The 24,840-nt window shown below is 45.0% G+C and overlaps 1 protein-coding gene across 9 annotated transcripts in view; it reads left to right on the top strand.

Annotated features, from left to right (window-relative positions):
• The window catches only part of RBKS (ribokinase), a 63,129-nt gene that overhangs the window by 2,078 nt on the left and 36,211 nt on the right, over positions 1 to 24,840 (top strand). For 7 of the 9 annotated variants that reach the window (XM_077282077.1, XM_077282082.1, XM_077282076.1 and 4 more), the window contains exons 2-3: positions 2,457 to 2,532; positions 24,530 to 24,662. In XM_077282077.1, coding sequence (XP_077138192.1) covers positions 2,474 to 2,532; positions 24,530 to 24,662 — 192 coding nt within the window. In that variant the 5' untranslated portion in view covers positions 2,457 to 2,473. Of the gene's footprint in view, positions 1 to 2,456; positions 2,533 to 9,822; positions 10,092 to 10,343; positions 10,411 to 14,240; positions 14,390 to 24,529; positions 24,663 to 24,840 lie in introns of those variants that run through there. The other 2 variants (XM_077282085.1, XM_077282084.1) reach the window with 2 other exon arrangements.

Raw genomic sequence — 24,840 nt, 5'->3', positions numbered from 1 at the left:
GGCGGTCATTGACCCCGGCACTCTCGCTTAACGGCAGTGCTGCGTGGGAAAGTTCAACGCAGCTGTACTGCTGTTAACCGAGACGCCGGAGTCATTGAACTCCGGAACAGTACGCGACACACTGCTAGGAGCTTCGCTCCTGGCAGTGTATCGCCGGAGAGCAGCCGATCGGCGTGGGACACTCGTTTTATGGATTCTGCGGACAGGGAGTATGGATTTGGTTTATTATTTTGCGATTTTTTCCTGGAGGATCGAGGGCTTCGCCTACAAGTGTGCTGTTGGTGAGTATATACTGTGTTATGTGTTGTATGTACTGTACTGTGTGTCATGTATGTGTATTGTGTGTAGGTGTTTGGTGTAACTTTACCATTGTGCTAAGTCGCCGGACACAGGGACAACTCTCCCATCCTAATACCGGATGGGAGTAGTAGTCCATACGGCGACTTAGCACAATGGTGGCTCTAGCGTCGCATGGGGACACGCACACACACACGCATACACACACACGCACACATACACACACACACAGACACACATACCAAATCAATCAAACGGCCGACACGATCCCCATGCGCCGGTATGCCTCCATGTCTCTCCGCCCACGCACTTCCGGCCCCGCACTTCCGCCGGCTTCCCCGCACTTCCTGCAGCTGCGGTTCTGCACAACAAACCGCAGTAAAACCCGCAGATATATTTTTGATCTGCGGGTTTTACTGCGATTTTGACCTCACAATGGAGGTCTATGGGTGCAGAACCGCTGCGGTTCAGGAAGAAGAATTGACATGCTCCTTCTTTTTTCCGGGAGCTATTCAGCACGGCTTTTTTTTTAAATTTCCGGACCATGTGCACAGTGTGCCCTGTTTTCCATAGGGTACAGTGTACTGTACCCTGCATGGAAAACAGCTACGGAACCGCAGCGGCAAAACCGCCGCGGTTCCGCGGTAAAAAACGCACTGTGTGAACATGGCCTTACTGTACATATTCAGGATCTCTGTTTGCTGTCAGTGAATGGAGACCGTTTTAACCCCTTCAAGATGAAGAATTTTGTTTTATTCTCCTCCAGAGCCCGGTATTTGTTCCTTTCCGCAGCCGGCCGGGGCCTGTATGTAGCGGGAAGGCTTGTAGTTTACCACAAATCCATTAACTTCACTGTTCAATGCTCTGAAAAATAAAATCAGTGGGATTAAATTGTGAAGAAAAAAAACACGAAACTGAGCGCCTCCTCCTGTTATATTCTGTGGGGCAGTTCATCACGCAGACGAAAGCACCTGTTTTCTATTACCTTAGAGCTGGTTTCGCAGCTACACTGCTCAGTACTCCTGTATAACGTCCTCCCTACATCTGCTTTTTCTTAAGTGTTTAATCTCCGTCCCGTGCTGGAATTACAGATCAGCGGCACAGTGCTGCTACTTTTTATCTTGCATGCTGCTTTTTATAAAGTGTTTTCTCCCCTCGTGCTGGACTTACAGCTACACTGCTCAGTACTGCTGTATAATGTCCCATATGCTGCTGCTTTGCCTGAAATGTCGCATTGTTGTGGAGTAAAACCTACATTGTGGCAATAATGCAGCCGGGCTCTGATTCCTGCTGCCTGTGGTTCGGACAGCTTGAATCTGCTGACTGTTTCCTTTCGATGTTGTATATGATACTAGTGAGCAGGAACGAACACCCAGCGCGGCTGTAACTAAAGGTCCAAGACGTGACTCCTTCTTATGTACAGGAAATACAAGGGAAAATATTGTATCTGCCATCAAGTAGGTCACTGCCCGCTGCCATATCCGCGGCCCCTCTAATCAGCGGATCGGAGCGTGAATATTGATAAACCCCCAATGTTCTGATCTCGGAAAGGTCCATAAATAGGGGCAGTGGGGGATGATGTGACCAGAGAAGTCCTGGGAAGGTGGGCAGCGGTGGGGGGCTGCCTAAATGCTGCTGTCAGAGACGCTGGATATTAGTAGTAGACCTATTCGTGTCTCTGGAGGCTCTTCACAGGTTCCTCCAGCTCCACCTCCCCAGTCTGGGCCTTACTGACAGCCAGGACCCCTGTGACTGCCGCATTGTTATTCTCATAAGCTCTAATGGAGCGTCTCCCTTCTTGTTCCTCTCACAACACTTCCTGTCAGTCGGGCACTTCCATCCTTCTGGATGTTTGCTTGTATCTCTCCCTGTACAGTAGAAATTACACATCTGATTTGCCCCCATTATAAAGTTACAGATAATATGGATCAGCAGGATTGCTGGGACGTGTAGTTCACCTGTGACATCCGGGAAGTAACTTCTTTTTTCAGCAGGGTAGCATATCGTACACCTGTAGTAGTTTTCGTTCTATTGTCCGTCACGGAAATGTCCTCATTCAGCATATTTCAGGGCGAGGCTGCGGTGGTGAAAGTTCTGCTGGTGACCTTCGCCCCGGCCGTCCGGACACTCGCTGATTATTCATCTTTCTCCTCCACCAGCTCCCGCTGTTATCACCATGGATCCTGATCGTGCACAGGTGGTCGTGGTGGGATCCTGCATGACCGACCTCGTCAGGTGAGTGTCCATACATGCATGCTCCAGTCTGCGCTACCTGGTGAAAGCTTCACAGTCTACGGTCCCAAACTCACAGTGATGTCCCCAATTTTGGAAGCAATCGCAGCACATTTGGTCATGCTCAATCTAAAAAACAAATAGAGGCATCGTCTGCATAAACCCCGCCTAAAGATAGTTGTTTCTGGACCAGGGCTAAAACATCCCACCCTGCTGGAGAGTACGGAGCAGTGTATGTGCCGCCATATGGCGCACACAGCGCAGCATTACAGAACTGCAACCTAACGCATGTGCAACCTACAGTCCTCCGGGGAATTGGGGGTCACAAATACTATACTGACCCTTTTAACTGTTTAAAAGTAGGCCTAGACCTAATAATCAAATATTTATTTAATCAGTTTTTTATTTTTGGAGACTAATCCTGTTTTCTACATCTCGCATGTCAGCTTTACTGTACTGACTAGGTCAGGATGAGCAGAGTCATCTCATTATTATTAGACTGGGGGTCAGCTTAGTGCTATCTGTATTGTACTGCCGAGGACCTGGATACTGCAGCATTGTAGCATTATACAGGCAGTGATAAAGCTCAGTATACAGCTCCCCTGCCACAATCTGATCTCTGTAGATGGACTCTGCTCCATTAACCCCTTCCCTGTATTGGACGTAATGTCATATATGTCGGGGCCCAGTCTGTGGTGCAGACTCAGGAGCTTTAGCTGACCCCTTCATTTTTCAGCCTGTGAACTAGCAGCCGTGCCATAAGCCCATCCCCTACTCCCCTACTGATCAGTTCCCATGTTATCCGGGGCTCGCTGCAGGCCCTTCTGACAGCCGTGGCAGTGCTCCCACCATGAAGACGACCCTGTGGCTGGTGTTCATAGTAGAGCATGATTTCTACTATACAGTGGCATGTAAAAGTTTGTGCACCCCTGGTCAAAATCACTGTTATTGTGAACAGGTAAGCAAGTTAAGTCTGAAATGATCTCTACAGGGCCTAAAGTTAAAGATGACACATTTCCTTTGTATTTTAGGGAAGCAAAAATATATTTTCAATTTTTGCATCTTAAAAATTACCAAAGGGAAAATGGGCCAATGCAAAAGTGTGGGCACCCTGCGTGGTTAGCACCTAGTGGCACTCCACTTTTAAAAGTATCACAGCTTATAAACGCTTTTTGTACCCAGGCAAGAGACTCTCAATGCTTGTTGAGGGTTTTTCATCCATTCTTCCTTGGAGAATTCTTCCAGTTCTGTGAGATTCCTGGGGCATCTTGCATTCTCTGCTATTTTGAGGTCTAGAAACAGATTTTCAATGATGTTCAGATCATGGGACTGTGAGGGCCATTGTAAAACCTACAGCTTGCGCCGTTTGAAGTCGTCTATTGTGGACTTTGATGTGTTTAGGATCATTATCCATTTGTAGCAGCCATCCTCTTCCTCTTTTCAGCTTCAGCTTTTTTTTTTTTTTACAGATGGTGTTATGTTTGAATCAAGAATTTGTTGAAATTTCATGGAATCCATTCTTCCCTCTTAATCATGAAAAGTTCCCAGTGCCATTGTCACACAACCCCAAATGTTATGGACCTGGTGGTTAGGAGCACCTGAAATGACCTGATGGTTAAAACAGAAAACCTGGGACAAGCTCTGAGGAGGTGGTAACTCTACTGACCGCAATCCCTAATCCTATCACACACACTAGAAATAGCCGTGGAGCGTGCCTAACTCTCCCTAGACGCCTCTTCACAACCTAAGAGCTAACTACCCCTAAAGATAGAAATAGCAGCCTACCTTGCCTCAGAGAAATTCCCCAAAGTAAAGGTAGCCCCCCACAAATATTGACTGTGAGCTAAGAGGGAAGTGACAAACACAGGAATGAAACAGATTTTAGCAAAGGAGGCCGAATCTTCTCTAGATAGACAGAGGATAGGAAAGGGAACTATGCGGTCAGTATTAAAAACTGCAAAAACCATGCAGAGTGTGCAAAAAGACCCCCACACCGACTCACGGTGTGGAGGTGCAGCTCTGCACCCCCAGAGCTTCCAGCTAGCAATTAAATATCATAATAGCAGGCTGGACTAGAAACATAGCATGTACTGAGAAATATATTCAAAACCAATGAACAGCAAATGAACTAGCAGGGACTTAGCTTCTGCTGGAGTAGACAGGTCATCTGAGAAATCCAAGAGAGATCTGAACCAATACTGAGACATTGACAGCTGGCATGAACTAACGACCTGAGCAGAGTTAAATAGGGAAGCCAGCAGCAGAAATAAACGAGGGCAGCTGAGAAAGCCAACCTCAAAGATCAGCAATTCCACTCAAAGCCACCAGAGGGTGTCCAAGGACCGAACTCACCAAAGTACCATTCGCGACCACAGGAGGGAGCCTGAGAACAGAGTTCACAACAGTACCCCCCCCTTGAGGAGGGGTCACCGATCCCTCATCAGAGCCCCCAGGCCGATCAGGACGAGCCAAATGAAAGGCACGAACCAAATCGGCAGCGTGGACATCGGAGGCAACAACCCAGGAATTATCCTCCTGACCATAACCCTTCCATTTAACCAGGTACTGAAGCTTCCGTCTCGAAATACGAGAATCCAAAATCTTCTCCACCACATACTCCAACTCCCCCTCAACCAACACCGGAGCAGGAGGATCAACGGAAGGAACCATAGGCGCCACATATCTCCGCAACAACGACCTATGGAACACATTATGGATGGCAAAAGAAGCTGGAAGGGCCAAACGAAACGACACAGGATTGATAATTTCAGAAATCTTATAAGGACCAATGAAACGAGGCTTAAACTTAGGAGAAGAAACCTTCATAGGGACATGACGAGAAGACAACCAAACTAAATCCCCAACACGAAGTCGGGGACCAACACAGCGACGGCGGTTAGCAAAACGTTGCGCCTTCTCCTGAGACGTCAAATTGTCCACCACGTGAGTCCAAATTTGCTGTAACCTGTCCACCACAGAATCCACACCAGGACAGTCAGAAGGCTCAACCTGCCCTGAAGAAAAACGAGGATGAAAACCAGAATTACAAAAAAAAGGCGAAACCAAAGTAGCAGAACTAGCCCGATAATTAAGGGCAAACTCGGCCAATGGCAAGAAGGTCAACCAATCATCCTGATCAGCAGAAACAAAGCATCTCAGATAGGTCTCCAAAGTCTGATTGGTTCATTCGGTTTGGCCATTTGTCTGAGGATAGAACGCTGAAGAAAAAGACAAATCAATGCCCATCTTAGCACAAAAGGACCGCCAAAACCTAGAAACAAACTGGGAACCTCTGTCAGACACAATGTTCTCCGGAATGCCATGCAAACGAACCACATGCTGAAAAAATAATGGAACCAAATCAGAGGAGGAAGGCAATTTAGGCAAGGGTACCAAATGGACCATCTTAGAAAACCGATTACAAATCACCCAGATGACGGACATCCTTTGAGAGACAGGAAGATCAGAAATAAAATCCATGGAAATATGCGTCCAGGGCCTCTTCGGGACAGGCAAAGGCAAAAGCAACCCACTGGCACGAGAACAGCAAGGCTTGGCCCGAGCACAGGACTGCACAAAAGAACGCACATCCCGTGACAAGGAAGGCCACCAAAAGGACCTAGCCAACAAATCTCTGGTACCAAAAATCCCAGGATGACCGGCCAATACTGAACAATGAACCTCAGAAATAACCCTACTAGTCCATCTATCAGGGACAAACAGTTTCTCCACTGGACAGCGGTCAGGTCTATCAGCCTGAAACTCCTGCAGCACCCGACGCAAATCAGGGGAGATGGCAGACAGAATCACCCCCTCTTTGAGAATACCAGCCGGCTCAGGGACTCCCGGAGAATCAGGTAAAAAACTCCTAGAAAGGGCATCAGCCTTCACATTCTTAGATCCCGGAAGGTATGAGACAACAAAATCGAACCGGGAGAAAAACAGCGACCATCGAGCCTGTCTAGGATTCAACCGCTTGGCAGACTCGAGGTAAGTCAGATTCTTGTGATCAGTCAAGACCACCACGCGGTGTTTGGCTCCCTCAAGCCAATGTCGCCACTCCTCGAATGCCCACTTCATAGCCAACAACTCCCGATTGCCGACATCATAATTACGCTCAGCAGGCGAAAACTTTCTAGAAAAGAAAGCACACGGTTTCATCAAGGAGCCATCAGAACTTCTCTGAGACAAAACAGCCCCTGCCCCAATCTCAGAAGCATCAACCTCGACCTGAAAAGGGAGCGAAACCTCTGGCTGACGCAACACAGGGGCTGAAGTAAAGCGACGTTTAAGCTCCTGAAAAGCCTCAATGGCTGCAGGGGACCAATTCACCACATCAGCGCCTTTCTTCGTCAAATCAGTCAAAGGCTTAACCACACTAGAAAAATTAGCGATGAAGCGACGGTAAAAATTAGCAAAGCCCAGAAACTTCTGAAGACTCTTCACAGATGTAGGTTGAGTCCAATCATAAATGGCCTGAACTTTAACAGGGTCCATCTCGATAGTAGAAGGGGAAAAAATGAAGCCCAAAAAGGAAACCTTCTGAACTCCAAAGAGGCATTTAGACCCCTTCACAAACAACGCATTAGCACGAAGGACCTGGAATACCATCCTGACCTGCCTCACATGAGACTCCCAATCATCCGAAAAGACCAAAATATCATCCAAATATACAATCATGAACCTATCCAGATACTTCCGGAAGATGTCGTGCATAAAGGACTGAAACACAGATGGAGCATTAGAAAGCCCGAATGGCATCACCAGGTACTCAAAATGGCCCTCGGGCGTATTATATGCTGTTTTCCATTCATCGCCCTGTTTAATACGCACAAGATTATACGCCCCTCGAAGGTCAATCTTGGTAAACCAACTAGCCCCCTTAATCCGAGCAAACAAATCAGACAGCAGAGGCAAAGGGTACTGAAATTTGACCGTGATTTTATTGAGAAGGCGGTAGTCTATACAGGGTCTCAGAGAGCCATCCTTCTTGGCCACAAAAAAGAACCCTGCTCCCAACGGTGACGAAGATGGGCGAATATGCCCCTTCTCCAAGGACTCCTTTACATAACTCCGCATAGCGGCATGTTCTGGCACAGATAAATTGAACAGTCGGCCCTTAGGGAACTTACTACCAGGAATCAAATTAATAGCGCAATCACAGTCCCTATGAGGAGGTAGGGCACTGGACTTGGGCTCATCAAATACATCCTGGTAATCCGACAAAAACTCAGGAACTTCAGAAGGAGTAGAAGAAGCAATTGACATCAAAGGAACATCACTATGTATCCCTTGACAACCCCAACTAGACACAGACATTGATTTCCAATCCAGTACTGGATAATGAACCTGTAACCATGGCAAACCCAACACGACAACATCATGCAAATTATGCAATACCAAAAAGTGAATATTTTCCTGATGTGCAGGAGCCATGTACATGGTCAGCTGAGTCCAGTACTGAGGTTTATTCTTGGCCAATGGCGTAGCATCAATCCCCCTTAAGGGAATAGGATTCTGCAAAGGCTCCAGGAAAAACCACAGCGCCTGGCAAACTCCAAGTCCATCAAGTTCAGGGCAGTGCCCGAATCCACAAATGCCATAACAGAGTAGGACGACAATGAGCAAATCAGAGTAACAGATAAGAGAAATTTAGGCTGCACAGTACTAATGGTGACAGACCTAGCAAACCTCTTAGTGCGCTTAGGACAATCAGAGATAGCATGAGAGGAGTCACCACAGTAAAAACACGGCCCATTCTGACGTCTGTGTTCTTGTCGTTCAGCTCTGGTCAAAGTCCTATCGCATTGCATAGGCTCAGGCCTCTGCCCAGAGGATACCGCCAAATGGTGCACAACTTTGCGCTCGCGCAAACGCCGATCAATCTGAATGGCCAAAGACATTGACTCATTCAGACCAGCAGGCGTGGGGAATCCTACCATAACATCTTTAAGGGCTTCAGAAAGACCCTTTCTGAAAATTGCTGCCAGGGCACACTCATTCCATTGAGTAAGCACAGACCACTTTCTAAACTTCTGGCAATATACTTCTGCTTCATCCTGACCCTGACATAGAGTCAGCAAGATCTTTTCTGCCTGATCCACTGAATCTGGTTGATCATAAAGCAATCCAAGCGCTAGAAAAAATGCATCTACATTAAGCAATGCAGGATCTCCTGGCTCAAGGGAGAATGCCCAGTCTTGCGGGTCACCACGCAACAAAGAAATAATAATCTTTACTTGCTGAATGGGGTCACCAGAGGAGCGCGGTTTCAGAGCAAGAAACAGTCTGCAATTATTTTTGAAATTCAAAAATTTAGATCTATCCCCAGAAAACAAATCAGGAATTGGAATTCTAGGCTCTAACATCGGATTCTGAACTACATAATCTTGAATACTTTGTACCCTTGCAGTGAGTTGATCCACACAAGAGGACAGACCTTGAATATCCATATCTACACCTGAGTCCTGAACCACCCAGAGGTTAAGGGGAAAAGAAAGACAAAACAAGCTGCAAAGAAAAAAAAATTGACTCAGAACTTCTCTTTTCCCTCTTTTGAGATGCATTAACACTTTGTAGGCCAGCTGTACTGTTATGGACCTGGTGGTTAGGAGCACCTGAAATGACCTGATGGTTAAAACAGAAAACCTGGGACAAGCTCTGAGGAGGTGGTAACTCTACTGACCGCAATCCCTAATCCTATCACACACACTAGAAATAGCCGTGGAGCGTGCCTAACTCTCCCTAGACGCCTCTTCACAGCCTAAGAGCTAACTACCCCTAAAGATAGAAATAGCAGCCTACCTTGCCTCAGAGAAATTCCCCAAAGTAAAGGTAGCCCCCCACAAATATTGACTGTGAGCTAAGAGGGAAGTGACAAACACAGGAATGAAACAGATTTTAGCAAAGGAGGCCGAATCTTCTCTAGATAGAGGATAGGAAAGGGAACTATGCGGTCAGTATTAAAAACTGCAAAAACCACGCAGAGTGTGCAAAAAGACCTCCACACCGACTCACGGTGTGGAGGTGCAGCTCTGCACCCCCAGAGCTTCCAGCTAGCAAGGAAATATCATAATAGCAGGCTGGACTGAAACATAGCATGTACTGAGAAATATATTCAAAAACCAATAAACAGCAAATGAACTAGCAGGGACTTGGCTTCTGCTGGAGTAGACAGGTCATCTGAGAAATCCAAGAGAGATCTGAACCAGTACTGAGACATTGACAGCTGGCATGAACTAACGACCTGAGCAGAGTTAAATAGGGAAGCCAGCAGCAGAAATAAACGAGGGCAGCTGAGAAAGCCAACCTCAAAGATCAGCAATTCCACTCAAAGCCACCAGAGGGTGTCCAAGGACCGAACTCGCCAAAGTACCATTCGCGACCACAGGAGGGAGCCCGAGAACGGAATTCACAACACCCAAAGCATGATTGGTCCTCCCCCATGCTTAATGGTTGGCGAGATGTTCTTTTTTTGAAAGTCTGTGCCCTTTTTTCTCCACACATACCTTTTGATATTTTAAACTCATCGGTCCACAGGACTTGTTTCCAAAATGCATCAGGTTTGTGTAGATGTTATTTTGCATACTACTGATGTTGAATTTTATTTTGAGGACGCAGCAGAGGTTTTCTTCTGATGACTCTTCCATGAAGGCCATATTTATGCAGGTGTCTCAGAACAGTAGAACAAAGTAGCACAACTGCAGAGACTGCTAAATGTTTCTGAAGGTCTTTTGCAGTCATGCGGTGGTTCTAATTTGCCTATCTAGCAATCCTACCAGCAGCTCTTACTGAAATTTTTCTTGGTCTTCCAGACGTTATCTTGACCTCCACTGTTCCTGGTAACTGCCATTACTTAATTACATTTCGAACTGAGGAAAGGTAAACTTGAAAACGCTTTGCCATCTTCTTACATCCTTCTCCTGCTTTGTGGCCTCCACCATTTTCATTCTCAGAATGCTCGGCAGCTGATTAGAAGAACCCATGGCTGCTGTTTTTGGCACAAGGTTACAGGGGGCTGAGTTTTTATAAAACTGGGATATTTGCATCACCTGGCCTTTCCTAACAATGATAGTGAACAAGCCATAACCCTAACAGGCTAATTAAGGGCTGAAACTTTGTTCAACGTTATCTGAGCACACATCTCCAAGGCACAAGGGTGCCCAAACTTCTGTATTAGACCATTTTCCATTTGGTAATTTTTAAAATATAAAAAAATGAAAATATGTATTGTTTGCCTAAAATACAAAAGAAATGTGTCATCTGTAACTTTAGGCCTTTTACAGATGATTTCATTTTCAATTTGCTTAACTGTTCACAATAACAGTAATTTTTACCAGGGGTGCCCAAACTTTTACTGTATACTGCAATACCCTGGTACTGAAATCTATATATATATAATTGTCTAAGGGGTACTTCCGTCTTTCTGTCGGCAACTTCCGTCACAGATATTAATTCGCTGATTGGTCTCGCCAGCTGCCTGTCATGGCTGCCGCGACCAATCAGCAACGGCCACAGTCCGATTAGTCCCTCCCTACTCCCCTGCAGTCAGTGCCCGGTGCCCGCTCCATACTCCCCGCAGTCACCGCTCACACAGGGTTAATGCCAGCGATAACAGACGGCGTTATACCGCGGGTAACTCACTCCGTTACCGCCGCTATTAACCATGTGTGACCAAGTTTTTACTATTGAGGCAGCCTATGCGGCCTCAATAGTAAAAACATCTAATGTTAAAAATAATAAAAATAAAAAAAACCCAAATCATTATATATTCACCTTACGCCGCCTTTCCGACGCTCCGGTGACCGGTCGATGCAAGCGGCAGGTTCCTGTGCTAAGGTTGGTGTGCGACAAGGACCTGCCATGACGTCACGATCATGTGACCGCGACGTCACCACAGGCCCTGCGCGAGAAGGACCTGCCGTGTCATCACAGTCATGTGACCGCGACGTCATCACACCCTCGGACCGGAAGCTTCCGCCTGAACCGAACACAGGCGACAGAACTACAAGGGGCCCCTCGGAAGGTGAGTATATGTTTATTTTTTAACCTGTGACATACGTGGCTGGGCAATATACTACGTGGCTCTGTGCTGTATACTACGTCACTGTGCAATATACTACGTCACTGTGCAGTATACTACGTAACTGGGCAATATACTACGTGGCTGGTCAATATACTACGTGACTGGGCAATATACTACGTGGCTGTATACTACGTCACTGGGCAATATACTACGTGGCTGTATACTACGTTGCTGTGCAATATACTACGTGGCTCTGTGCTGTATACTACGTCGCTGTGCAATATACTACGTGGCTCTGTGCTGTATACTAATTAACTGGGCTATATACTACGTGGCTCTGTGCTGTATGCTACGTAACTGGCCAATATACTACGTCACTGGGCAATATACTACGTGGCTGGGCAATATACTACGTCACTGGGCAATATACTACGTCACTGGGCAATATACTATGTGGACATGCATATTCTAGAATACCCGATGTGTTAGAATCGGGCCACCATCTAGTGTATAATACATGCAATAGGATGATCGCAGGTTCAGGTCCCATACTGCCACATTCACACTGTAAGTATTTGGTGGGATTACATGCGTTTTTTTACCTGGGGATTTTCCTCATCTAATGCAATTCTATGGGAAAATCTGCAACTATATATTAGAATCTTATTATCGGTTCATTTTTACCAAGCCTCGAACCCCGGAAAATCTGGTGGAATCGTGGGTTGGTTGTTTTTTGGGTTTTTTTTTTCCTTTTCTTTATAACTTCACCATATTTGGAATTTTTTCCCCATTTTTCCATTACATTCAATGGTAAAATGAATAGTCCTTGAAAACTTCCAACTCCATCCGCAAATTACAAGACCTCATACATCTGTGTGGACTAAAAAATAAAAGTTTTGTCTCTTGGAAGTTGGAATAAATTGGGGGCTGGATGGGAGGGAAGAACAAAATCAGAGAATGGACCTGTGGGTAAGAGTTTAATGCAGCTGTCGTAAAGCATGTGCTCCTCCTTGTGGCACTGAATATGGAGGCAATATAGAAGGAAGTGCTAAACAAGCAACCAAGTGAGTGGGACATATGGAAATTGTGCGTTCCTGGGATGTTTTGGCTGGATAGATCAGCTGGGGGGATGAAAAGTGTATGAATAGGGATACAAAATGCAAAAGGGTATAAAAGAGTGTGCCTACAATACTATACAGCGGGTGAAATAAGTATTGAACAAGTCGCTAATTTTCTAAGGAAATTTATTTCTAGAGGTGCTATTGACATGAAATTCTCACCAGATGTCGGTAACAACCCATCTAATCCACACAGGCAAAGAAATCACCATAGATGTCCATAAATTATGTGTAATAACAAGAGCTGACACAGGGAAAAATTATTGAGCACATGAAGAAAGCGAGGAACAAAAAGTCCTGACACCTGCTGAAGTTTATCATTAATTAGAAAGCAATCCTGCCATTTAGTGAGAAATATTATCAGGTATTCATCTATAATAAGATCGCTCATTACCAAGGAGCCACACAAGAAACCTCTCATGATGGGTATAACCATTGAGCTGTCTAAAGACCTTTGCAACCTTATTGTTGCAAATCCTACTGATGGCATTGGTTACAGAAGGATTTCTAAACTACTGAAGTTTCCAGTGAGCACCATTGGGGCCATAATCCAGAAGTGGAAAGAACTTCATTTCACCATAAACCAGCCATGACCAGGTGCTCCCCGCAAGATATCTGACAGAGAAGGGAAAAGAATTATCAGAAGAGTTGTCCAAGAGCCAAGGACTACCTGTGGAGAGCAACAGAAAGACCTGGAATTAGCAGGGACAATTGTTTAAAGAAAAATATAAGTTATGCACTCAACCTCCATGGCCTGTATGCATGCTCACCATGCAAGACTCCATGACTGAACAAAAAGCATGTTCAAGCGTGTTTAAAGTTTGGTCAACAACATTTAGACAAGCCTGTGAAAAACTGGGAGAACATAGTCTGGAGAGATGAGACCAAAATTTAACTCTTCGGATGCCAAAATACACCCAATGCTTGGAGGCCAAAAGGCACTGCATATCACTGCAAAAACACCATACCAACAGTGAAGTGTGGAGGTGGCAACATCAATGTGTGGGGCTGCTTTTAAGCATACGGTACTGGCAAACTTCATGTCGTTAAAGGAAGAATGAATGGACAAATGTACCGAGACATTGAAAATAAATCTGCTTCCATCTACCAGGATGATGTGATGAGGATGGACATTTCAGCAAGACATTGATCCCAAACACACGGCCTCTCTATTGGTTTCAGAGAAAGTAAAGCTCCTAGAATGGCCGAGCCGATCACTGGACCTGAATCCAAGAGAAAATATATGGAAGGAACTAAAGCTCAGAGACCATAGAAGCTGCGGAAGTTTCAGGACGTGAGTGTTTGTGTTTTTATAGATATATTTATACCCCCTGATTAACCCCTTCCTGCACTAGTGCAGCACAAGGACGGTGCGGTCTCCCATCTGTCACTTTAAATTCACCCTTTCCTTCCCGATAAAGTAAAGCCTAGAGTCGGTGTTTTTCCCGTTTACCATGTGTATTAGTTTATATAAGAGCCTGGCAGGCATGAGGTCACTCGCAGTCGTGTTTATGACAGCGGTCGCCATGGCGACAGACTATGATGCCATCAGCAGGATATTTAATAAACCAGGACAGGATCGGGAATAGTGAGGTCAGCCGTCAAATGTGAGCCTGCAGCAGGGAGAGATCTCGCTCTGGTGATAGGGACGGCTCCATATAACAAGATCACATCCAGCAGGAGCTAGATACGATGATCGGGGGCCAAGATATCACAAGTAATGCTCAGCTCTTAATGCTCAGCACATGATTGCAGTTACACATGTTTTGTTATACATGTTTATTTCCTTTGTTTGAATTGTAACAACACAAAAAAAACAGACTAAAAAAGGCAAATTGGACAGAAATGGCCTGAAATTGTTACACTTTCTCAATATTGTGGGTAAACAACTTTGCTTCAAACATATGATGTACGTTCAAACTCACCCGTGGCAAGTAACAGGTGTGGGCAATATGAAAATCACACCTGAAATCAGATAAAAAGGAAATCGGTTGACTCAGTCTTTGCATTCTGTGTCTGTGTGTGCCACACTAAGCATGGAGAACAGAGAGAGGAGAACTGTCTAAGGACTTGAACCAAAATTGTTGAAAAATATCGACTATCTACAGAGATCTTTATGTTCGTTTGTCTATAGTGAGCAACATAATCAAGAAGTTTACAACCCATTAAAGATCGCAACGCAGGATAGTCTGGATGGGGGATAGGCAGCCCCAATCAAGGTCCAAAGAAATTCAGGCTTTCCTGCAGGCTTAAGGGTCAGTGCAAAATATTCGGCAACATTTGAATGAAATGAAACGCTATGGCAGGAGACCCAGGAGGACCCCACTGCTGACACAGATACATAAAAAGATAGACTGTGTTTGCCAAAATGTATATGAATAAGCCAGAATCCTTCTGGGAAAGTGTCTTGTGGACAGATAAGACCAAGGTAGAGCTTTTCGGTAAAGCACATCATACTACTGTTTACGGAAAATTAAATGAGGCCTCCAAAGAAAAGAACACATTACCCACAGTCAAGTATGGTGGAGGTTCGAAGATGTTTTCTGGATGTATTGGTGCTGGGTGCCTTGACTGTGTGCAAGGCATCATGAAATCTGAAGATTACCAATGGATTTAGGGTGGCAATGTAGTGCCCAGTGGCAGAAAGCTGGGTTTGCGTCCTAGGTCATTGGTCTTTCAGCAGGATAATAACTCCAAATATGTCTCAAGAAGCCCCCAGAAATGGATGGAAGCAAATCGCTGGAGAGTATAGATGAGCGAACTCAAAAAGTAAAGTGCTGAACTCTGAACATGGACATCTGGAAGCCGTTTTACAGTTTGGGAGTCCGGGCAGTAGAGTGTGTGTGTGGGGTTTTTTTTAGCTGCAAAGTTAGGTCCCCATTGATTTCTATGGGGTTGAAGTTCGGGTACTCTCCAGGAAACCGAACTTTGGACTAAAATTTGGTAGAACTCGACAAACCCGAACTTCCACGGGTTCGCTCATCCCTACTGGAGAGTTCTAAAGTGACAGCAATGAGTCCGGATCTAAATCCCATTAATCACATGTGGAGAAATTTTGAAATTGCTGTTGGGAGAAGGCGCCTTCACATATGAGAGACCGGGAGCAGTTTACTATGGAAGAGTCGTCCATAATCCCAGCTGAGAGGTGTAAGACACTTGTAGATGGTTATAGGAAGCGATTCATTGCAGTTATTTATTCCAAAAGGGTGCAAGCAAATATTTAGTTGGGAGTGCCAACAATTTTGTCCGGCCCATTTTGGGAGGTTTGTGTGAAATTATGTCCAATTTGCCTTTTTTATGTTCTATGTTGTTCCATACAAAGGAAATAAACGTGTGTAACAAAACATGTGTAATTGTAATAATTTTCTATGAGAAATACTTCTATTTTCTGGAACAATTAAAAGGGTGCCAACACTTTCGGCCATGACTGTATAGAGGGTTTGTTCAGACAAGACCGTAGATGTGCACAATTACTACACCAAGGGCAATGCTGCCTGTGTATGTGTGTGCACTGCTGCGGGTTTACTGAGGTTGTGATCACATACTTATTAAACCCTGCATATATTGTGATGCAGATAATACTGCGGAAAACAGCACTCATGCAGTGTATGTGCCTAGTATTAGTGGCATTATTGTGCAGTACATGAAGCTTGGACATTGAGAAGTTTGGGGACAGAAGATTCAGGTGCTAAATCTGTGCTATATACTGACCTGGCGTGTGTATGTATGTATATATACACTACCGTTCAAAAGTTAAGGGTCAACCAGACAATGTTGTGTTTTGAATGTAAAATCTATTCCAGATATTGACAAGGTTCGAAAAAAAATATTTTTATTGAAATAATAATTTTCTCCTTCAATCTTTGCTCCCTTTGCAGCAATTCCAGCATTGCAGACCTTTGACATTCTAGCAGTTAATTTGCGGAGGTCATCTGGAGAACTTTCCCCCCATGCTTCCAGAAGCCCCTCCACAAGTTTGTTTGGCTTGATGGGCACTTTTTTTGCACCATACGGTCAAGCTGTTCCCACAACAGGTCAATGGGGCTGAGATCTGGTGACTGCGCTGGCCACTCCATTACAGATAGATACCAGCTGCTGCTTCTTCCCTAAATAGTTCTTGTATAATTTGGAGGTGGCTTTGGGTCATTGTCCTGTTGTAGGATGATATTGGCTCCAATCAAGCGCTGTCTGCAGGGTATGGCATGGCGCTGCAAAATGGAGTGATAGCCTTCCTTATTTAATATCCCTTTTACCTTGTGCAAATCTCCCACTTTACCAGCACCAAAGCAACCCCAGACCATCACATTACCTCCACCATGCTTGACAGATGGCGTCACACACTCTTCCAGCATCTTTTCAGTTGTTCTGCGTCTCACGGATGTTCTGTGTGATCCAAACACCTCAGACCTGGATTCGTCTGTCCATAACACTTTTTTCCAATCTTCCTCTGTCCAATGTCTGTTCTTTTGCCCATATTAATCTTCTCCTTTTATTACCCAGTCTCAGATATGGCTTTTTCTTTGCCACTCTGCCCTGAAGGCCAGCATCCCGGAGTCACCTCTTCACTGTAGACGTTGACACTGGCGTTTTGCGTGTACTATTTAATGAAGCTGCCAGTTGAGGACCTGTGAGGCGTCGATTTCTCATACTACAGACTCTAATGTACTTGTCTTGTTGCTCAGTTGTGCAGCGCGGCCTCCCACTTCTCTCTCTACTCTGGTTAGAAAAAGAGGAGTGGGTCAGAGAAAGACCCCAAAAAACGACCAAAAAGTCCACAAGTAGCAATATATAAATAATCTTTATTAAAATATAACAAACAGGTGAGGGCAGGACGCCACATGACGTACAAAAACACCGCACAGTCGTGTGACTGCACCGAGGGCGCACGGAGCCAGGGGACCAAGGCCACCCACATCCCATTCAGGGATCCATCAGAGGACCATTCCTTCCCCACCCAGGGGGTGTACTGAATGTATACCATATGTGTTAGCTGAAGGGAAAGTACCGCCCATATAAAATATCAAAAGGGCAACAAACATGTTCCAATGCACAAGTATAGTACACATGAGCTGCCTCACATCTCATCGGAGGTAATTACCATTCTTATACTTTTCTGCAATCACTCTTTCTAAGTCTGATGGGATTATGTAGCTCATGTACATTGTACATTGGAACATGTTTGTTGCCCTTTTGATATTTTATATGGGCGGTACTTTCCCTTCAGCTAACACATGTGGTATACATTCAATACACCCCCTGGGTGGGGAAGGAATGGTCCTCTGATGGATCCCTGAATGGGATATGGGTGGCCTTGGTCCCCTGGCTCCGTGCGCTCTCGGTGCAGTCACACGACTGTGCGGTGTTTTTGTACGTCATGCGGCGTCCTGCCCTCACCTGTTTGTTATATTTTAATAAATAAAGATTATTTATATATTGCTACTTGTGGACTCTTTGGTTGTGTTTTGGGGGTCTTTCTCTGACCCACTCCTCTTTTTCTATTTTGTACTAGCGACCGGTCCATATATTTTGTCATGTATCGTTATCAGCGGTATTACGCTTTTCATATCCACTCTTTGAGTTCTTGGGATGGTATCTATCATGCTGATCGAAGTCGTGTTTCTGTTTAACTACTCTGGTTAGAGCCTGTCTGTGCTCTTCTCTGAAGGGAGTAGTACACACCGTTGTAGGAAATGTTCAGTTTCTTGGCCTTCATTTCTAAGAACAAGAATAGACTGTCGAGTTTCTCCTGAAAGTTCTTTTTTTCTGGCCATTTTGAGAGTTTAATGGAACCAGCAAATGTAATGCTCCAGATTCTCAATTAGCTCCAAGGAAGGTCAGGTTTATAGGTTCTCTAATCAGCCAAACTGTTTTCAGCTGTGCTAACATACTTGCACAAGGGTTTTCAAGGGTATTCTAACAATCCATTAGTCTTCTTACAGAGTTAGTAAACACAGAGTACCATAAGAACACTGGAGTGATGGTTGTTGGAAATGGGCCTCTATACACCGATGAAGATATTGCATTACAATCCAGACGTTTGCAGCTAGAATAGTCATTTACCACATTAACAATGTATAGAGGGTATTTCTGAATCATTCAATGTTCGATTCATTGGAAAAAACTGTGCTTTTCTGTCAAAAATAAGGAAATTTCTTAGTGACCCTAAGCTTTTGAACGGTTGTGTGTGTGTGTGCGTGTGTGTGTATATAATATATATATATATATATATATATATATATATATATATATATATATATATATATATATATATATATATATATATATATATATATATATATATATATATATATATTTGTACACACATGGTCAAAATTGTTGGTACCCCTGTCCAGACCTATTTCATGAGTTTTATTTTTTTTGTTAAATTCTGTGGAAGCATGGCTGAAAAGCAATGTTGGACTTTCATTTGTTAATTTTTATAGATGTTTTATTTATTATTACTTTTGTCAGATTCAAGTTATTTCTGTGATCATTGTGGGTTTTCTGTCATTAAACGAGGGGGCACCAACAATTTTGACCACGTGTGTATGTATATGTAGAAGTACTGGGCCGTACATCTTAATATTTGAACCTCCGGCCCCCAGTATATAACATTCGCCATGCCCTCAGAGCTCACGGATGCCAGCGCGGTCCTGTAATAGGAACCACTTGGGGAACAAGTCTGTCCATGACATTTCTCCTCCGGAATCTTCTGCCATCACCTGTGAGTGATGTTATTGAGAAGTGGAAGGAACAGCAGCAACTCAGCCAAGAAGTGGAGACCCCGTAATGTTACAGAACGGAGGGCTGAGTGCTGAGGAGCAAAGGCAGAAAAGTCACCACCACTCTGCTGACCCCATAGCTGCAGAGTCCAGATGTCCTCTGGGATCAGCACAAACACTGCGCCCTCGCCGGGAGCTTCACTGCCATGTAGCTTCATGCAGCCGTACGTCACCAAGCACAATGCCGAGCACCGGATGGAGTGGTGTAAAGCCGCCACCACTGGACTCTGGAGGAGACGGGTTCTGTGCAGTGACGGATCGCACTTCTCCATCTGATGTAGGAGTCTGGGTTTGGTGACTCCAGGAGGACGTTACCCCCTGACTGCATTGTGCCGCCTGTACAGATGGTGGAGGAGGATAATGCTGTGGGTTGTTATCAGGGGACGGCCTCGGACCCTCAGCTCCAGTCCTCTTCTCAAAAGGTAAGTAAAACGTAAAAAAATGAACCTTGTATTTATCACTGTCTGAGCGAATAACGTAATATTTATCCTCTTCCGGGAACATCAGATTGGCCGAGTTGACATATAATTTTCACTTTGCCTCCCAAAAAGTGAAATAAAAATATATCAAAGTTGTTTGGACTCCAAAATGGCGATAATAAAAAGAACGAACTCCGACAACTCTATCAATCAAGTTCTAGCTCTTGGAAGTCGAGGAGATGAAATCAGAAGTGACGAGGAGCCAACTGGGACTCGAGCCGTGGCCGGCAGCTGGGTTTCTGGGATAATTCAGATTTTGGATTTATGGGATATTTGTGGGGTTGGCTAAGAAGAATGAATGGTGGAGAATCAGGAAATGGAAGGCAAACGCCACATGAAGTCTCTATTGACAAGTGTGCTGAGACTTCCTGCTGGGGGAGAGCGCAGGAGCTGCCGGGGACGCTGTCTGGACACAGAGCACTCAGGCTTCACACTATGGACACCTCGTTCCCATACACATGGAGGGGCTCGCTTCTGTCGTGTTCTGCCTGTAATCTCCCTACCACCCTCTATAGGGGCCGACATTCCCAGAATTATTTTTTTTTAGTGTAAAAACTCATTAAACAAAGACCAGGTGAAGGAACTTCTGAGCTCTTTATTAGAAACAGGAATCCTCTAAGTTGGCAGATATGATGAGCGCAGTTCAGCGCAGGGTCACAATGTGCCGCCCCTCCGCTCACGGGAGCAGAGTCTCCCCACCGGTGCAGGCAGAAGACAATCATCCCACTAATCTCTTCCCAATCTTTAAGATGGCCTCGAGGAGGTTAATGCACCTTTTATGTTACGGAGTATTAGCTCTCGGGACTGGAGGTGGAATCTGGTCTTACAAAGCTTTTAGCTGAGACGAAAAGTTTCACAATTACCAGAGTTTCCACGCTGCAGTGTTTTTATGGCAGATTTTTTTTTTTGTTTCGCCTCAGCACTACTCTTGTTGCCGAGGCTAAAGCACATTTCTCTTGTTCGGTGGATCAGTAACCCACTAGTGTTTAGTAGTCCCTACTGATGACCCCCTCTCCCCATCTGCCACTCGCCTTTTATCTCTAATCTCCTCTCGGCTTTTCACCGCTTACTAACTCTCCTACACCTTTCACCTCTTACTAACTCTCCTACACATAAAGATGGGAATACACTGGACCTGGTCTTCTCCCAGTCTGCTCAATGTATGACTTAACTAACTCCCCTCCCCTGCTCTCGGACCACAACTTTCTTTCATTCTGTCAGTAACTGTCACCCCACCAAGAACCCCCCAAACTTCCCACACTTTCATAGATATATTCGTGGCAATATTCATCAAAACCTGAACTCCTCATGTTTCCTCCTTCCACTAACCTACCTGTGCCCGATATTGCCATCTCCATGTGTGGTGCCACCATTACTCCCCTGCAGCACACTTGCCTTGTAGTCATATTTGACTCAGATCTTTCCTTCACCCCCCACATCTGATCACTCGTTCATGTCCTCTACATCTCAAAAACATCTCTAGAATTCGACCTTTTTTTACCTTTGACTCTGCAAAACCTCTTACTGTCTCTTATTCATTCTCATCTGGACTATTGCAACTTTCTACTCTGTTATTATTATTATTAATAATAATTATCTTTATTATCATAGCGCCATTTATTCCATGGTGCTTTACATGTGCTGTAACTAGAGTCCGATGGGCCCCGGTGCAAAATTTGGACCTGGGCCCTTTCCCTGCATGTTAGTCAGATGTATGGGCCCCTGTAGTGTTCTAATTTCTATAATGACAAACAAGTTTCAGTCCCCCTATCATCCTGGTATGTATGTCTCCCATCCTGGGCTCCATCCTGGTATGTATGTCTCCCATCCTGGAATTTTATATCCCTTCAGCCTGTTATATGTTCCCTCATCCTGGGCTCCATCCTGGTATGTATGTCTTCCCCCCATATCATGGTATATGCTCCCCCACCCAACATCATGGTATATATGTCTGTTTGCCCCCCATTCTGCATAGAAAAAAAAGCAAACTTCCTACTCTCCTTCCCTCCCCATTCCCCTGATGCCCGTCTCCGTCTTCTGAAGCCGGCAGCTGACTTAAGCGTTCAAGCGACGGGAGCACATGACATCACATGTATGCTGACGTCAGCTGCTGGGCTCTGATTGGCCGGTAGCATATATTGCTGCGCACGAACTTAGCAAGTTGATGCGCTACAACACACTTCAACTGGATGTGCGTCCAAGGATGCACATCCAGCTGAAGTAGTGGCTGTCGTCGGCGAGCACAGCCGCGGCACGACCACGGTCATTACGCCACTGTCTCTACTGATCATTCTCCCTCTTACTAAACGCTCCCTTCTCCAATCCGTCCTGAATGCAGCAGCCAGGATTATATTCCTGTCCAGCAGCTACACCGATGCTTCTATCCTGTGCCAGTCATTACACTGGTTGCCCATGCGCTACAGAGTTCAATAGAAACTCGTCACTCACTCACAACGTGTTCAACGCTTCAGCACCACATCTTCTACCTCACTTGTCTACTACCGTACCCTTGCCCTTTGTTCTGCTAATAACCTAAGATTAGCATCCTCAATTATTCGAACCTCCCATTCCAGTCTCCAAGACTTCCCACGTGCTGCACCAATTTCTGCACTGCACTACCCTGGACAATTTGATTACTTTCCAATACCCACAGTTTTAAGCATGGTCTAAAAACGCACTTTAGACTGGCCTATCTGTAGTGTACAGCACTGCTGAGTATGTTGGCGCCATAGAAGATAAAAATGATCAGTGACCATTCTCATTCATTTCTAAAGGTTGTAAGACCTGTACAGATGTAATATGTCTCACTGCTGGGGGTTTGCTACAGTTGAATGCAGTGTAGACAATCCTCTTTATCTTATACAGTGCTGCCAGGGCTTTTTTTTACTGTTCCACTTACATGTCTGTACGAAGCTTTTTTTTATATGGGAGAAATTGTTTTACTTTCGGCGCTGCCTAGGCAGCACGTACACTTTACTGTCATTTCATTTGTTTGTGACGCAGAGGGAGAAAAAGAGAATTTGGGGAGTGTTGTTTTTGTTTTCATTCTTTTCGTGATACACCCTGAATACCTGGTGACTTATTTCTCTGGTTTATTACTGTCATTTGGTGATTTACTATGTCTAGATTTTTGTTGTGTCTGTTTTACACCAAGTTTTGTTTTGTTTCTTCTGTTTTATATTTACATAGATTTTTCGTTATATAATTATTTTTCTCATATACTTCTGGAAGAAATGACATTTTTTATTGGGGCATTCTTATAGAATAACCAAACTTTTTTATTTAATTATTTAATTATCAATCCGCCTTTGCAAAGTTCTGAATCTATGTAATCTATTTTATTACATTGTTTGTTTGTTTTTCTTCCTTCTCTCCCAAAATAGCTGAAAGTCCTATCTGCCCAATTCATGGCAATTTAGTAGCTGCTTTATACCGCAGCTCCAGTAAATATTCGTCCTCTCTCCCCCTTTTCTGCTCCCGTCTCCCACGCTCGCACAGGGAGAGAGTCTGTGGACGGATCTTTACTAGAGCAGCAGGTCAAAGGGGCTTGTAAAAGAGCATTAACTAGGCAGATAAAGCAGCACTTTCTGCGCTTCTTACAGTGTGTGAGAGAGAACGGGAAGCAAAATAAGGCGATGGAGTATTTTACAAAGATTCATAACTTTGCAAAATCTGATCAATAATTTTTAAAGGTCCCACTTACACATTAGGTAACTGGCTGCTCGGCTGACGGCTTCTGTTCTCTCTGAGACTGAGCAGCTACCAGACTCCTCTCGGAGCACAAGGACCTGACATCTGGGGTAACGTACACCCGGCTTCAGAGGCGACACCATGCTGCCAATCTGCAGTACTTATTGTACTTGTGCTCCCTGCCATTCTCTTTCTTTTATTTTTTTTCTTGGCTTTAGTGGTACCTATAGCATATACCCATGACCGCTGCAGCCAATCGCTGGTCTCGCGTCATACATTGCTGAGACTAGTGATTGGCTGAGCCGCTCGTGTGTGTAGGCTGTACATTATTTTCTACAGTATACTTTGTTGTTGGAAAATGTTCAATAAAAAGACTCAAATGTTCAAATAAAAAGATTTATAGAAGAAGTTGCGTAAGACGCAGCACGTGCACAGGGTCGTCGTTACTTCTCTGGGCACGAAGTTCTCTTTATGTTTCGCCTTTGTAACACTTTTTCAGGAGGGATCCACCTGACAAAGTCGCCATGTGCACATACCCTAAAAACCATTTTATTTTCTCCAGATTAAAAAAAGTAGCAAAATCCATGATCGTCCACAAAATATATTAGGAAGTTGTAAAACTTTGGCAATCATTACTGCGTTTAAGTAAGATTTCAGGATCCCTCAGGCATGTCGGTGATCCATGGTCTCTGGGGCAGAGCTCTGCGAACCCGCCGACGTCGCCAATGAGTGGGTCCGGCGCGGTGTCTGATCCGGACTATTGATCAGAAGAGCCCTGGGGGTCTCGGTAGGACCACCGTTCCCTCTCCAGGGACCACTGACTTCCCATCTTGTGTCTCCTTTGTGCCGCAGTGTCAGCGGTGTGTCCCCCAATTTATCGGCATTTTAATATTCTTGTTTCCACAGCATTACCCCTCGTCTGCCCCGAGCCGGAGAGACCATACACGGGAGCAAGTTTTTCATCGGTTTCGGGGGCAAAGGAGCGAATCAGTGCATCCAAGCGTCTCGCCTGGGGTCCCGCACCGCCATGGTCTGCAAGGTAACGCAATGTCCGAGCACTCGGCCTCGGAATCTTACTAACCGCACGTGATTCCTTAGTGTCACAAAGGAAATTCCTGCAGAACCGAGACTAAATAAACCCTGTGCCCTCCGCTAAGTAACTGTCTCCTCCACATATTATCCCTCTGAATCACTGCCGTTCTTACACCGTGACCTCA

This window comes from Ranitomeya variabilis, chromosome 2, assembly GCF_051348905.1.
Source record: "Ranitomeya variabilis isolate aRanVar5 chromosome 2, aRanVar5.hap1, whole genome shotgun sequence".
Taxonomy (NCBI): Eukaryota; Metazoa; Chordata; class Amphibia; order Anura; family Dendrobatidae; genus Ranitomeya; species Ranitomeya variabilis.
This window is presented reverse-complemented; position numbering and strand designations above follow the sequence as displayed.